Source organism: Hibiscus syriacus, unplaced genomic scaffold, assembly GCF_006381635.1.
Source record: "Hibiscus syriacus cultivar Baekdansim isolate YM2019G1 unplaced genomic scaffold, ASM638163v2 tig00111254_pilon, whole genome shotgun sequence".
Taxonomy (NCBI): Eukaryota; Viridiplantae; Streptophyta; class Magnoliopsida; order Malvales; family Malvaceae; genus Hibiscus; species Hibiscus syriacus.
Genome location: NW_024063037.1, coordinates 300,283 through 315,473, shown reverse-complemented (window position 1 = coordinate 315,473; position 15,191 = coordinate 300,283). Strand labels below are relative to the sequence as shown.

Below are 15,191 nucleotides of genomic sequence, written 5' to 3'. Positions count from 1 at the left end.
GACGTTTTTAGGTATTCGACTTACCTAACCCAAAGGTCGATGGTGACTCCTTTCAATTTAATTGAAATTAATTTTCAAATCCTCAAATTTCCAAAATAAAAATCATAATTTTTTTAAAAAAATAATATTTTAATTGTTTCAAAAAAAATGGTTATGACAACCGTTATAGGATAAGGTTGTGTCGTGCTAAACTCTATTGTCCAAGGTTGGACAGTTAAATACTGGCTGTAGATGATCTACGGTCCTTCGACTAACACTTTGACATAGTCCTCCTCTGACTGAAAACACGCGAGGAAATATCCATTCTCCAAATCAATGAGTGTGAAGGGTTGGTTAGGTCTCCACAGAGCGTACGTTTTATTGTTTAGGGCATTCAACCCTATGTTCCTACCAACAACTTGAGAATCACAGTTTTGGTCATGGTAGCTTACAGGAGTTTGTAGGCTCGACCCGAAAAATTAGATAGATGGGAGTACCATCTGCGTTCCAGTAATGATATCGACATCAGCTATATTGATCTCATCCTCGGCCAGTCCTTGAGAGAAGCCATAATTTGCTCCAGTCTAAGATTTTCCAGCCAGCACCACCTCATAGGGCAGTCCTGATGAGGCTGACTTCGTTTCCGTGTCTTGAATAGCAGTATCTTCATAATCTTTAAATCGAACTTTCTTTGTAGTTTCCGCTATGGCCGCGTTTTCATTATCTACATTGGAGGGTTCGGAAGTTTCAGAGGTTTCAGAGATTCCAGAATGAAGCATTGGAGGTTTCCCAAAATAACTATTTTAATAAGCATTGAGGGTTAATTTTGATATTATACTAATTATAAATTATGTTTAATTTTCTTTGGGTGTATTAGACGGTAAGATTAATTTGGGTGCTATTGAAATAGTAATGACAGTAACACCAGTTATGGTAGAGGGTGGGACTAAAATCAGTTGAGAGATGGGTTAAATTATGTAACAGGTTTTTATACGATAATTTAGGAGTATATTATTACACCTGTTGTAAAAGCAAACGATTCGATTTTTTTATTAATATAAGATGATTATAAGATAATATATGTTTAAATTTTTTCTTAATTATTCACTATACACTCTGCAAATATAATTACTCGAAATTAAAATATTTAAAAATAACAATATTTTTTTTAATTACTGAGATTATTTGATGAGTTCTATAATTTGATTTTTTAAGTATACTTGATTTTTTTCACTTTGTATGTTATTTTTGTTTTTGGTTTTATTATAGTCTTCCAAGCATACTAGTGTTCTCATTTTCCCTATATTTTTGCCCCCTCCGCATTAAAAACTTTACTAGACCAGAGAAAGGACGCCATGTGGCATCCTCTCCTTCCCTTATTCTTGAAAAATTATTAAATAAAGTTTAAATATCAAAATGTAATAAAAGTAATAGTTTAAGTATTAAGAATGTAGTTTACCCAATAAAAATATCCATGTCAACAGTTATGTTATTCTTTTTACGAAAGGTTATTAAATTAAAATATAAATTAAATGTTAGACATGATTATGAAAAAAATAAAAGTTTAGATATCAAAATGAAACAAAAGTAGTTTAAGTACTAACCATGTAATTTACCCTTGTCTTTATTAATATACTAATCTACATAGCGGCATGAAACACGAGTGAATAATAACAATTCTTCCTTCGTTGAATTCTAGTCTATAAAATATAAAAATAATAGTATTCTACAATTACGCAGTAGTTATTTATGCGATATAAGTTGTATTTTATTTTTAAAATTCATCATACAAATATACGAACTAAACTATTTTAGATACTCTTAGATGCCTCAAGTTCTAGCATCATAGACTAGTGACAGATTTATAAATATTTTTAAGAGTGGACACATGTATATTAATAACAAAAAAAAGTAAACACAAATAAAATTTTAAGGTAGACACCTTTAGTAAAATAAACAATTAACATAAAAAAATTCGGATTACAGAGTAGGCACGTGTTCACTTTAGATTGTACATACATCCGCCATTGTCAGAGACCGCTAGGAAAACTGATACTACCACTTGAATGCACCCCCTAAATTAATAATCTCAACTGTGAAATTTTTTCTCATTTGTTATACCGCATGTGGTTTAGACCTTATTTCATTTATTTATGTATATTTGCTACAATTCTTTAAAAAAATGTATTTTCTACAAAAATATTGTGATATAAAGTTTTTTAGAGATATATTGTAGATGTTAACAGTTTATAGTTCAAATATTAGTTTTAAGAATAATTGTATGAAAGAAATGAAAATATTCAGGCTTCTTTCTTTGGTTAATTTTATCGATATGCTTCCACTTTCTACTACTTAGACAATTGTTTGAACCCAACATCCAGCATGTTCAAGCTTCGAAATGTTTTCTGAATGCAAATCAGTAATGTGGGTAAAGATTATATGAATTTCTATCGGTTATGCCTTAACTAGAAATTTGTATAAACCATCTCAAATTTGAAATTATAAAGGCATAACGTAATAAAAAGCCCTTACCGTTTGATAAAAGAATCATTTTGGTCCCTTTTTTTTTTAATGTTTTAGCCTCATATGTTTCATTTTGGGGCAATTATACCCTTCTATGAGTGGAAACCGTTAATTAACAAATGAGTAAAGCTCTAAAATAGGAGTATTTTATCCTAAAATGAAATGTTGAGGGTCAAAATACTCTGAAAAAGAATGAGGACTAAATTGATTATTTAATAAACATCAGGGCCCTCTTTATCTTGAAATGAAACATCAGAGTCAAAATGCTCTAAAAAAGACTACGGGCCAAAATAACCATTTTAATAAGCATTGACGATTAATTTTGACATTATGCTAATTATAAATTATATTTAATCTTCTTAGGGTGTATTTAGACGGTAGGATTAATTAGGGTACGATTAAAATAGAAATGACAGTAATACAAGTTATGGTAGAGGGTGGGACTAAAATCAGTTAAGAGATGGATTAAATTTGTAACGGGTTTTTGTGTTATAATTTAGGAGTATATTAATATACATGTTGTGAAAGCAAAGGATTCAAATAGTTTTATTAGTATAAGGTGATTACAAGGTAATATCTGTTTATAATTTTTCTTAATCGTTGACAACACATTATGCAAACATAATTACTCGAATTTAAAATATTTAAAAATAACAATATTTTTTTAAATTACTGAGATCATTTGATGAGTTATGTAATTTGATTTTCTAAATATACTTTATTTTTTCCACTTTGTATGTTATTTTTGTTTTGTTTTATTATAGTCTTCCAAGTATACTAGTGTTTTCATTTTCCCTATATTTTAGCCTCATCGGCATTAAAAAATTTACTAGACCAATGAAAGGATGCCATGTGGCATCCTCTTCTTTCTTTTTTATTATTATTGAAAAATTACTAAATAGACTTGGCTCACCACATCATCCAACTTACGAAAATAACAGGAGCATCCTAAACCGAAATTTTGATTTTATAATTTTAAAAAGTATGGTTAAATGACAAATCTGATTAAGGAGTTTATTACGAAAATAATAAGTTCTCAACCACTTCAAAAGTAACTTTTGTTTAAAACAAAATTTATAGGAGAGGTGAACATGATCAAATTCACAGAAAATGATGTTAAATTAGTTTCATAAAAATAAAATAAGGAATTTTGTATATTATAAATTAAATTAAAATATTTAATTAAAAGAAAGCAGTTAAGAATAAATTATAATTTAATTATAAGATAATATTTAGTCAAAATAAATTATGAAATTTAATTCATGAATCGATAACAGATTTTAACTTAAGATATCTAACTTTTGAATAGGTTGGTCTAATAGTTAATCTCTTCCTAGTTTATTGTTAATCAAATGGATAATGACTAATCTTCTAGTTAATTAGACAATCTTATAGAGATGCTTATAGGATTCAATCTACTCAACATATTTATGAATTAAAGAAACTTAATCCTTAATTAATCAACTCATACTAGCGTGGATAATTCAAAATAATCTTATATCTTCGTAACCACTTACTCTCAACCCAGGACTGCACTGTCCACTGTCAATGGTGCCAAGAGGACGGTGCGTGGAACAAACCTCGTTCAACGTGCACCATTGAATTGCAAACCACTGTTTATTTGGTTTCTTCGAGACGAATTCTAGAACAGAATGATTTCATGATGAGTTTATGTTAGTGGAGGAAATAAATTTTTAATAGAAAATATAAATAAAACATAAAATTTTATAAGAATTTAAAAATTTAATACGGCCGTCCCATCTATATCCTCTTGATTTATCCCTGATTAAATCTATATTTTGCTCGGGACAAACCACCTCATTCGAGTGGTAATATACTAATATTTTTTATTTTAAGATTCATTTCTGTTTTGATTTGACTAATCTTTCAAAATTTCTATCAGGTTAGATAGATAATGATAGGTATGTATACATATGTTAACAATATAAATTTTTTAAATGAAATAATTATAAATAAAATTTTATGTTGAGTACCGTCCGTAAAATAAGTAACTAATCGAAAAAATTCAGATCTTAAGATAAACTCAAAAATATTCATGATGAACACTATTAATAAAATAAATAAATAATCAAAGAAAATTCAATCACTTTGACTAATACGTAGCTCCGCTTGACAGATGGTTGCCATGGTATTTAAAATATATTTGTTTTCTGGGGCTTTTTCTAGCGTGCGTGCTTTAAATGTCTTGCACCAGTATTCTAGGAACAACAACAAAAAAAAAAGGGGGGATAAATAAGTTTTAGGTGCATCAAACTCTTTATTGATAAAAATAAAAAGAGTAAAGTACATAAATGATAATAGAATATTATTTTATTAAGTTATTTTACGAAAGATATAAAATAGTTTTTTAATTATAGGAGTTTGTTTTTTGAGTCTATTGACTATTAAAAGTTACAAAATGATCATTTAATTATTCATTATGTTTTCAAACTCGTCCTTTTGTGTTAAAAAATTAACGGTCACATGAATTGGACGTTAACATGCCAACTATGATATGATAATCGTTAGAGATTATGAGATAAGATTTTATTATATCTCAGTCAGCAGTTTAACGTACAAGTCATATTGCTATCAAATTTTTAACGAAAAATGACGAGTTTAGGCATAATAAATAGTCAAGTGATCATTTTGTAACTTTTAATAGTCAAGATATTTAACAAAGCAACTCCCTATAATCAGATGATTTTTTGTAACTTTTAATAGTCAAGATACTTAATAAATCAATATCGTAAAGTATGAGGACCATTTATGTACTTTACCCAAATAAAAATTAAAAAAGGGGGATAAAAATAGGCAGCCAAAAAAGTTGGGGTGCAAACCAACAACGTGGTTTACTGATAATCTACAAGAACTGTTATTGTGGACATTATTAAAGGCCTTAGGAAGCTTTACCCTCAAATTTCTCTTCACCACCGTATTTGTCTCGTTTTTCAAAATCATCCCTCAATTAAGGATCCCTCTTCCTGTCCTTACCCCCATTCTACATTTTCTTTCTTCTTCCTCTTCATTCCTCTCTAGGCTTTTGTTTCCCCTTTGGTCGACAAAATGGTAACACTTCGGATTCTCAATTTATCATCTTCTATTTGGATTATCCAATATCTTAAATATGCCTTATTTGTTTATTTTGATTTTAGTTCTATTCTCCATTCATTCGTTAAATTATTAGAGGGTAAACTACGCCAAATACCACTAAAATTTAGTTGTTGTATCGTTTCTACCAATAAACTTTCAATTTTGTCAATTATAACACTGAACTTTGATTTTTGTTTCAATTATACCACTGAGCTGTTAAATCATTAACAACCAATCAAAATGATGTCGTTTTGGTGAGGTGTCTATGTCGGTAGCCATCAGCCACATCAGCATCCGTCAGTCATGCCATTGTTTCGTTAACGATTTGACGGTTCAGTGGTATAATTGAAACGAAAATCAAATTTCAGTGCTATAATTGACAAAATTGAAAGCTCACTGGTACTATAATTAACTTTAGATTCGAATTTCAACATGCATAACCTATTTCATAGGTGAGTTTAAGATAAGTTTTTAGAATTCAGTATAGATTATTTTTATAATAAAACCATGAGCTTAATAGTGCAAAACTGACTAACATAGTATAAGTTAGCGTGGGTCGAGATATTGCATACCAACATTGTATGCATACTTTTTTTAAAAAAAAAATTAGCATAAACAACACGTTTAGTACTTTAATTATCTTTTTTGTTATTCAATTTTTTTAAATTATACGTAATGTTATGTCTTGGTTTCATTTTGGTCATCAACGATTAAAAAAGCAACAAAACTACTGACGTGACATTTTTAAAGAAGTTCATTGATGATGTGTCATTATCTTAAGGTGACACATCAACATCACGGTTAATTTTTAATAGTGGATGACCAAAATGAAACCCAAACATGACATTAAGTATGATTCTGAAAAAACAAATAATCGAGGGACCAAAACGGAATAAAAGTGATGGTCTGGTACTAAAATTGTAGTTTATCCTTTATCTTATTGATTGGTTTTGATATAACAAAAACTTGGAACAGGCGAATGCGGCATCTGGAATGGCAGTAGATGACGAATGTAAGCTGAAGTTCTTAGAGCTAAAGGCGAAGAGGAACTACAGGTTCATCGTTTTCAAGATCAACAACCAGCAGGTGGTGGTCGACAAACTCGGCGGCCCCGACGAGACCTATGAAGATTTCACGGCCGCTCTACCCGTGGACGAGTGCCGCTACGCCGTCTTCGATTTCGATTTCACCACGTCGGAGAACTGCCAGAAAAGCAAAATTTTCTTCATTGCTTGGTGCCAATCTTTTATATTCATTCAACGTGGTTTGTTTCTTAGCATTAGAAGAGGATTGATGGTAAGTAGTAAAATGCAGGGCACCAGATGCATCAAGGGTGAGGAGTAAGATGGTGTATGCGAGCTCAAAGGACAGATTCAAGAGGGAATTGGACGGGATTCAAGTTGAGCTGCAGGCTACGGATCCTAGTGAAATGAGCTTCGACATTATAAAAGCTCGGGCTATTTAAAACCACCATTTTTCTTCTTTGAAAAACATTTATCTTCACTCGTGTCTGTGTGGTTTTTCTTTTTATTTACACTTATGTTCTGATATTATCCATTCCTTTTATGCTATTTGTCTTTTCAATCAATGCTATTTTGAGTGGTTTCTTTGAAATAATAGGATTCATTATGTTACCAGAGACGGACTTAGAATTCTACATCAGGAGAGGCTTTTAAAATTTTAGGAGCAAACGTAAACTTACTAATTTTTTTCAACGGAAAAAATCTAATATATTATCCATCCCTAAATATCATCCAACTTCCACTCGCCAAAAGAAGGATAAAAATGATGAGAAACACGTATCCAAAGAACTCTCAAAATGAAATATTAAGACTTGAAAATTATCAGAATCTCTTAAGTAATATGTTTTCAAAATTAAACAGCCACCCAAATAACATTTGAGTAATATAAATAATTAAACTCACAAGTGTTTTATGATGAAAAGTATAACAATTTAGGACTCTGAGTTTATTTAATGTTAGTAATTTTTTCAATGACGTTTCTTCTTGTTTTTCAAATGATTTGATGTTGTTTTATAATCTCTTTAATTTGGTGGTGAAGAATCGTGGAGGATGCAATATAATCGTTAATTCCTTGACCAACAATTCCGTTAATTCCTTTTGGATAATTACACCATTCACCACTCAACTATTTTCTTCTCTTATATTTTGGTCACTAAACTCTAAAAGTTTTCATTTTCACACATCCTAGAGACTTTAGGGACTAAGGCTGTAGTTAGCCCATTGTATTTTAAGGAAAAAAACCCACCTCCATTCTCTTCTCTGTGACGGGGGAAAAACTGAAACTCAAAATCAATCTCCATGGAAGGGAAAAAAATCAACTAGAACAAAAATCAGAATGAAAATTATATTTGGATTAAACTCAAATTGATGCATGGAAGAAAAAAAAACCAAAGAAGAACGAATTTCTCAAGAGCAATCTCCAAGTCTGATACTAGTGTCAAATGGCAGAATCAAAACACCCAAAAAGGCTGCTTTTCAAGAAGCAAACATGGGAATTATACAAACCAAAATAACAACAAGAACAAAAACACCACAAACCCAGTAAACGCATGCCGTCTTCTACCTCTTCATTTGATTTGCGTAGTAATGTTGATTGGTTTCTCCACTGATAAAATCACCGGCATTGGCCACGTTTTCTTCAATGTCCTCCATCGTCTCCCCTTGTGCCTCAACTATAACAGCCATGTCGAGGAACACCATGTGCAGCCTCTCCAAACTCCGTTGAATGTCCACCACGGCTTCATGCCTCTCCTTGTTCATCGAATCCATTTCGAATATCGCCGCCGGGGGTAACAGTCTTTTCGACCGTGTCGTCTCCTGGAAACTCTCCGATGCCTTCGTGGTATCCTCTCTTGTGATCTTTATGACCAGATAAAATCTTCTCCCTCAAGGCATTAAAATCGTTCATCATTTGCTTGAGATTAGGCCTCAAACCGTTTGTTACCGAAACCATGGTTCGGTCCACATACGTCCCTTCCCTGGTTCATCATTTGCATGCGTTAGATCTGTCCAGTGATTCCAGCTTTTCCTTTACAACTTTTGCTTTTCTGAGAATCGAAACGGAGTCGGCTTCCATCCTGTCTCGGAACCCTGGAGAAACTTGGCGCTGTGACTGCACTTTGTTTCTTCATTTAGGGTTTGTAGATCAAACACGATATTTGTGATCCCCTCCATTGTTGTCTTTATCGAGGCCACTTCTTGGAAGAACTGGGAAAGGTTGATTTCATCAATTGGGTTGAGTCAAAGTCAAATCATGGAATGACCTGAAATCGAGTGGTTTTGAATCAAAAACCATAACTTACTGGACTGAGAGCAATAGTGCGGCGGCTGCGAGGAGGAGAGGGAAGAAGTTAGAGAAACAGGGGTAGAATAGGTTAACTACATACTTAGTCCCTGAAGTCTCTAGGATTTCTGAAATTAAAAACTTTAGAGTTTAGTGACCAAAATAGAAGAGAAGAAAATAGTTGAGTGATGAATGGTGTAATTTACCCAATTTATAACAGCAGGAATTGGCGAAATTTTGGTTAATGACGGAAAACGTTGGTTAAAGGATCATATTGGATTATTTTTTTCTAGTTGGAGGGCCATCTTGATCCGAAAAAGCGATAAGGGCCACATTGATTTTTTTGAAACTTCAAGGGCCAAAGATACATTTAAGCCTATTTTAATATAACATATTTCTTTAATTTACTTGGAATAAATTTATTCAACGTAATATTTATTTTACTCAACTTGATAAAACCTAATTAAACAAAATTACAATAAAAAAATATGATTTATCAATTAAATAAATTTAAAATATTTTCTACTCAATTTGATAAAAAATTCACTGCTTCATTTGACAAATCAAAACAATATGGATAAATTATGTGTTTAGTATTTAAACTTTAATTTTTTTAAATTATACATAAAATTTAGTTTTCATTTCATTTTAATGTCCCGCAAATAAAAATAAAAATTTTTATTTTATTTTAACACCAACATTTAAAATTTAACGTTAAATTTTAAAATATTAAAAATTTAAATATTAAAATAAATCAAAATTAATAATTGAAGTATTAAATATTTCATTTACCAAAAAATAATGATATTCACATCAAAACGTACGCCTTTGAGATGACTTTTACGACGTTGCTACTGTGTAGGGTATAGATATGTACGTTGGCAAAATACAGACTACAAATTACAACTCACTCTATTCAAAGGTGTGTGACTCTTATTCCTCACGGTCATTTAGTATTTCCAGTCTCTCTCTGTCTATAAAACCACGGTAGAATATTTGCAGGCGGGCAAAGGGTATCTGTTATTTTTTTTTTGAGATGTGGCCGTTTAGCCGGAAAGGGCCATCTGGGTTCTCGCCATCTTCCACAGCTGAGGAAGTTACACAGGGGACTGATGGCACTAGTCTCACTGCTATTGTTACAGGTTTTTCTGCACGTATTTGTTTTTCGAATGTAATGTGATTTTCCTAGATTTTTTCTTATTGATATTAACTGAATTATGATTAATCTTGTGAGCAAGATTTTGCTGTTTGACACTGTTGGATTTATGTTGATAGAGAATTTGAGCTGTAGAAATTGATGGACTCTGTTCTGCCTACTTTGTGTTTGTTACTTGGTGTCTTTAACTTTGGCCGCGTTCTTTACTCTTATTGAGATTGGGGAAGTAATTTGCTAGGCAGTGAATAAACGGAAAGCGTTTCTTTTTTTAATTGTTGTACGTTAGCACGTTCTAATTCGATGATCATGCGATGCCATATGGTGTTGTCAGACGCTATTTGCATATGTTACATGGATATGGTACGGTCCTCTAGATTTACAAAACTATAAGAGAATCGACTATACTCGTTTTAGACAGTCACATACCCAATTTCAGTCACCTAGTTGGGAGTCTGGGTAAGGTAGCCATTAATAGATATTCTGATAATCAAACTGGGGGAAATTGCCATTAGGGAGTAGGGGCATCTGACATATTAATTTACTTTCCATAGCTTCCTTGTACCAACACTGAAAATATGATCCGATGAATGTCGTTTTCATGATCTTTCTTGGGGATGTAAGCATTTTTGAGACCCTTGCTCTTTATATAAGAGGATTGAAAAGATGCTTTGGTTTGTTGTGTTCCATGATTTTTTGCCTTGGCTTTGACTTGATAGCTACTTAGTCTTAACCCCATACACGTTGCATAAGTTGTTTGATTCAACTCATTATCATGTTTTTAACCATCATAGTTACTCTTTCGTGGCCAATGTGATTATAGGAGCATCCAGTGGTATTGGTACTGAAACAGCACGTGTTCTTGCTTTGCGCGGTGTTCATGTAGTCATGGGGGTAAGGAATGTGGCTGCTGGTAAAGATGTCAAAGAAGCAATTGTGAAGGAAATTCCAACAGCTAAAGTTGATGCAATGGAATTGGATCTCAGTTCAATGGAATCAGTGAGGAAATTTGCATCAGCTTTCAGCTCCTCCGGTCGACCGCTGAATCTTCTTATGTAAGTAGAAAATAACAGTAGGAAGCCTTTTGGATATCATTTCCTAGCCGGATGGAGTAGTGATCGAGTATAATAGTCATCTCCTGCCAGTCTCTTTAGGCATGATAAGTGCGACAGAGTCGTGCAGGCTGTAATTTAATTTTGTTTTCTTTGCTTTCAGTAATAATGCAGGAATTATGACATCTCCTTTCATGCTTTCAAAGGACAACATAGAGCTACAGTTTGCAACCAACCACATAGGTATGCTTAGCATAAAATCAATCCTAATGGCATTAACAAATAACTCTGTAAAGGTAATGAATACTCTTTACCTGTGTTTTTTCATGGAATCAGCTTATTTTTGCATTGCTTGTGAATTTGAACATCTGGCAATAAAGATAGTTTTTTCCATCTCATTTTCCACTTTCTAAATTCTAAACCTACACAATAGCCTGTTTGCTACCACAAAAGTTGCTGTTTGCATTTTCTGTTGCATAGAGTTTGGTGGTTGATTGCTTCAAGAAAGGGGAGAAAAAAAACGGAGAAGTAGGCCATTGTTAAAGCTTTGTTCTAAACTTTTGAATGTTATAAACAGGTCATTTTCTTTTGACACACCTCTTGCTGGACACCATGAAGAAAACTGCACGGGCAAGCAAAAAAGAAGGAAGAATTATAAATGTCTCATCAGAAGCTCACCGTTACACGTACAAGGAAGGAATCCGTTTTGACAAGATTAATGATCAGTCAGGGTAACACCATATACCCTCTTTGAAATGCATTGATTTATGCAATCCTTAGGAACAACAAATTTTTATTTCTTTTTGGGAAATACATGTTTGTTCTGGAAGAAGTTGAGCATACCTCTTAAACTTTGCCATGCCGACTTTTACCACAGTTAACATATATGATATATGTAATGCTTCTTAGAGTGACAGCTAACATCAGTGTCATTTAAATTTACTTGTTTGATATTAAGACATTCTATGTATTTATGCCTATTATAAGATTTTGTGGTTGATGCAGCCTGAATTAGAGAAGAGCCAGTTGAGTAACAAAAGATACTTTAGGAATAGTCTTGGGAAAGAAAAGAAGTAAACCTAAAAAACAATAGAAAATAAAAGAAAGTTGTTTTCGTCAAGAGAGAAAACTATGGAGTTCTTTTTTTTCCCCTTGAATGAATTGAATGATCCACAAAGCTAGCTAGTAGGCGTCAAAATACGTAATTTCTTGGAATGAAGAGTAGAAAACTAAAATTTTTTGCATATTTATCCAGTAGGTAAATAATCAAATTTATTTAAGTGAATTATCTAAAAAAAACTTATCATCCTTATATATTAGATAACAATAACATGATAAATTAAATATATAAATGATTTTGGAGTAAATGATAAATTATTAAACTTTATCTCCGCTTCAGTGTTTTTGCTTTTATCTTTGATTTGGATGCCTATTGTAACCATTGACAGCTATCGGTAAGATGATGCAGTAGTTCCATTAAGCAGAATAAAGTTATCTTTTATCATATTTTCCAATTTGGTAATGTACAGGTACAGCAGTTTTGCTGCATATGGCCAATCAAAACTTGCTAATGTTCTGCATGCTAACGAACTAGCAAGACGCCTAAAGGTATGTGATTTTTTTTCCCATGGGATCAAAGATTATTATCAGTAGTAAAGTTGTCGGCTTTTTGGCCTATTTTGGTACATTTGAATGAGTTGAAGGTGGGTGAAGTTCAACTTTTGTCCTTGCTGTTGTCTTTGGGAGGATTCTTGAAGTTTTGTACACGAGACAAAAATGACGCATTGTATTTCTTATTAGAATTTTGACACATTTAATAACTTTTGCTGTATTTAGGCTCACAGTTGACATAAATTATAATAATAACAATAATGAGACACCCCTCATACATAGGTTGCCAGGTCTAAAGCTAAATCTGAGTAGGCATTTTCTGTTTCTTCTGCAGGTTGCCTCCACTTGAATGTCTAAATTTTGTACAGTTGAAGTTCCTTTTTGAAACATGTCAAACATTTATTGAGGTTTTTTGCATGTTGATGTTGTGTTCAGTAGTCCATATGGTGTTTATACTGTGTCTTACTAGGCACACTTTGCATAATGATTGATGTTCACCAATTGATTGAACAGGAAGATGGTGTGGATATAACTGCAAATTCACTTCACCCAGGAACAATTGCCACCAATCTTTTCCGCCATATCAATCTGGGTCCTGTTGCCGGTAATGTCTTAGTTATCGACATGGTTGCATGACGTAGCATGGCATCTCATCCTCAAATTTGTTTTGATCTTGATGCAGGGCTTGTTAATATCTTTGGTAAGATTGCACTTAAAAACGTCCAGCAGGTAAGCTCCTTTCACATAGCATTACCAATTCAGATTATGCCTTTAAAACTGGTTGTAGCAGTATATAGCCCTCAATCTATCATTTTGACTGCATACTTTCGTACAGAAAATGAAGGGTAAAGGACACAAATAGTCCCTCGATTCTAAGGCTCTGCTTTGTTGAGTTCCCTGATTATTAAATGTTATAAAATGTTCTCCTGACTATAGGGTGTTGTTTTATTGAGTCACTCAACTATTAAATATTACAAAATAATCGCACGAGTATTTATATATTCCAAACTCATCCTTATTCGTTAAAAAAATTGAAAGTCGCCTGAGTTGAATATTAACCTGCTGACTTTGATATGATAAAATCATATTTTAATGATGTCTATTGGCACTTCCGTTTCTTACAAGCACTGGTTCGACGGAATAATGTTTCAAACATTGGCTGCTCAACGGCATAATGTAAACAGAGACTCGATCCATAAAATACAGCTAAAACAGTTTTGAGATGAGATTTTATCATATCCCAGTGAGCAGAATAACATCTAACTCAAATGACTCATAGTTTTTTAACAGAAAATGATGAGTTTGGAATACATGAATAGTTGGATGACTATGGATGCAACTTTTAATACTTGGGTGACTATTTTATAACTATAAATAATCATAAGACTCAACAAAGTACACCTTATAGTTAGAGACATTTTGTAACTTTTAATAATTAATGACTCGATAAAGCAATACCTTATAATCGGGATTAATTGTTTACTTTATACAAAAATGAAACGAGGGTATGGGCCAGTCTTTTCGGAATGCAATATAATTTCATTAAAATTCAGTGAAACAATCGAATCCGTTACTTCAGTTATATAATTTTATATGGTCACAGGGAGCTGCCACAACATGCTATGTGGCGTTGCACCACAAGTGAAGGGTAAAAGTGGTGAGTATTTCAAGGACAGTAATATGGGGAAAGCAAGCGAGCATGGAAGGAATGTTGAGTTGGCCAAGAAACTCTGGGATTTCAGCATGAAGATGGTTAAATGAGAAATATATAGGCAATAACAGTCGCACCTCAACAAGGTTTATGTATATTGAACCAGTGTGATGGAGCTAATAATTTTACAACAATCAGTAGTATTGTGTTGATAATTCTGTTTTCCGACTTATTTTATTTATATTTTCAAATACTAGCTTTGAACATGAGAATAGGTATTTATCTGTTTGTGACACGTGCCAAAATCTTTGTAAAAATGAATGTTTCGTAGTTGATTAATATGGTGAACTTGTAATGACGCATCGAATCATGTCATGATTTATGGGCTTTACAAGTGAATAAACTGATTTCCTTAGATAGTTGGAGTGACGTTTTCTTGTATCTAATACACTTTACCATGCCTGTTAAACAATTCACTAAAGAAGCATTCAACTACACAACTGCGAATTCATTTCACGGCTCAAATTTGGTGCTGGACCATAGCATTAAATGTTTTCAATTTACCTTAGTTTTAATGCACGTACAATGGATCATGTTGAGCCCTACATCAGTATAGAAAAATTACAATTGAAGTCAGGCACGGCATGCAAAATTTTCTTCAGGCCAGCTTCATGGAGATTTGCCCTTGACTGAATGTCCCACTGCTCATCCCAAAACTTGGAATTCTAGTTCATTTCCTTCAATATCTGTACCTCTATGTCAAGTTTGACCAAATATATTTGTCCTAAAGGTAATGATTGGCCAACTTAGTTCTTCCTCTAGA

The 15,191-nt window shown here is 32.7% G+C and overlaps 2 protein-coding genes and 1 pseudogene across 2 annotated transcripts; 2 read left to right on the top strand and 1 right to left on the bottom strand.

Annotated features, from left to right (window-relative positions):
* Nucleotides 1-5,430: 5,430 nt before the first annotated feature.
* On the top strand, nt 5,431-7,060 carry LOC120157401 (actin-depolymerizing factor 7-like). Its single transcript, XM_039168533.1, has 3 exons — nt 5,431-5,571; nt 6,571-6,830; nt 6,910-7,060. The coding sequence occupies exons 1-3, from the start codon at nt 5,569-5,571 to the stop codon at nt 7,058-7,060; spliced, it is 414 nt and encodes a 137-aa protein (XP_039024464.1). The 5' UTR covers nt 5,431-5,568.
* Nucleotides 7,061-8,093: 1,033 nt separating this feature from the next.
* Nucleotides 8,094-8,849, bottom strand: LOC120157412 (annotated as a pseudogene).
* Nucleotides 8,850-9,885: 1,036 nt separating this feature from the next.
* On the top strand, nt 9,886-14,583 carry LOC120157419 (short-chain dehydrogenase TIC 32, chloroplastic-like). The gene is given in 9 exon segments (XM_039168541.1): nt 9,886-10,043; nt 10,878-11,109; nt 11,270-11,349; nt 11,684-11,837; nt 12,636-12,714; nt 13,231-13,321; nt 13,400-13,446; nt 14,321-14,351; nt 14,354-14,583. Coding segments are annotated over 9 exon segments (945 nt in total). The 5' UTR covers nt 9,886-9,937; the 3' UTR covers nt 14,479-14,583.
* Nucleotides 14,584-15,191: the final 608 nt, after the last annotated feature.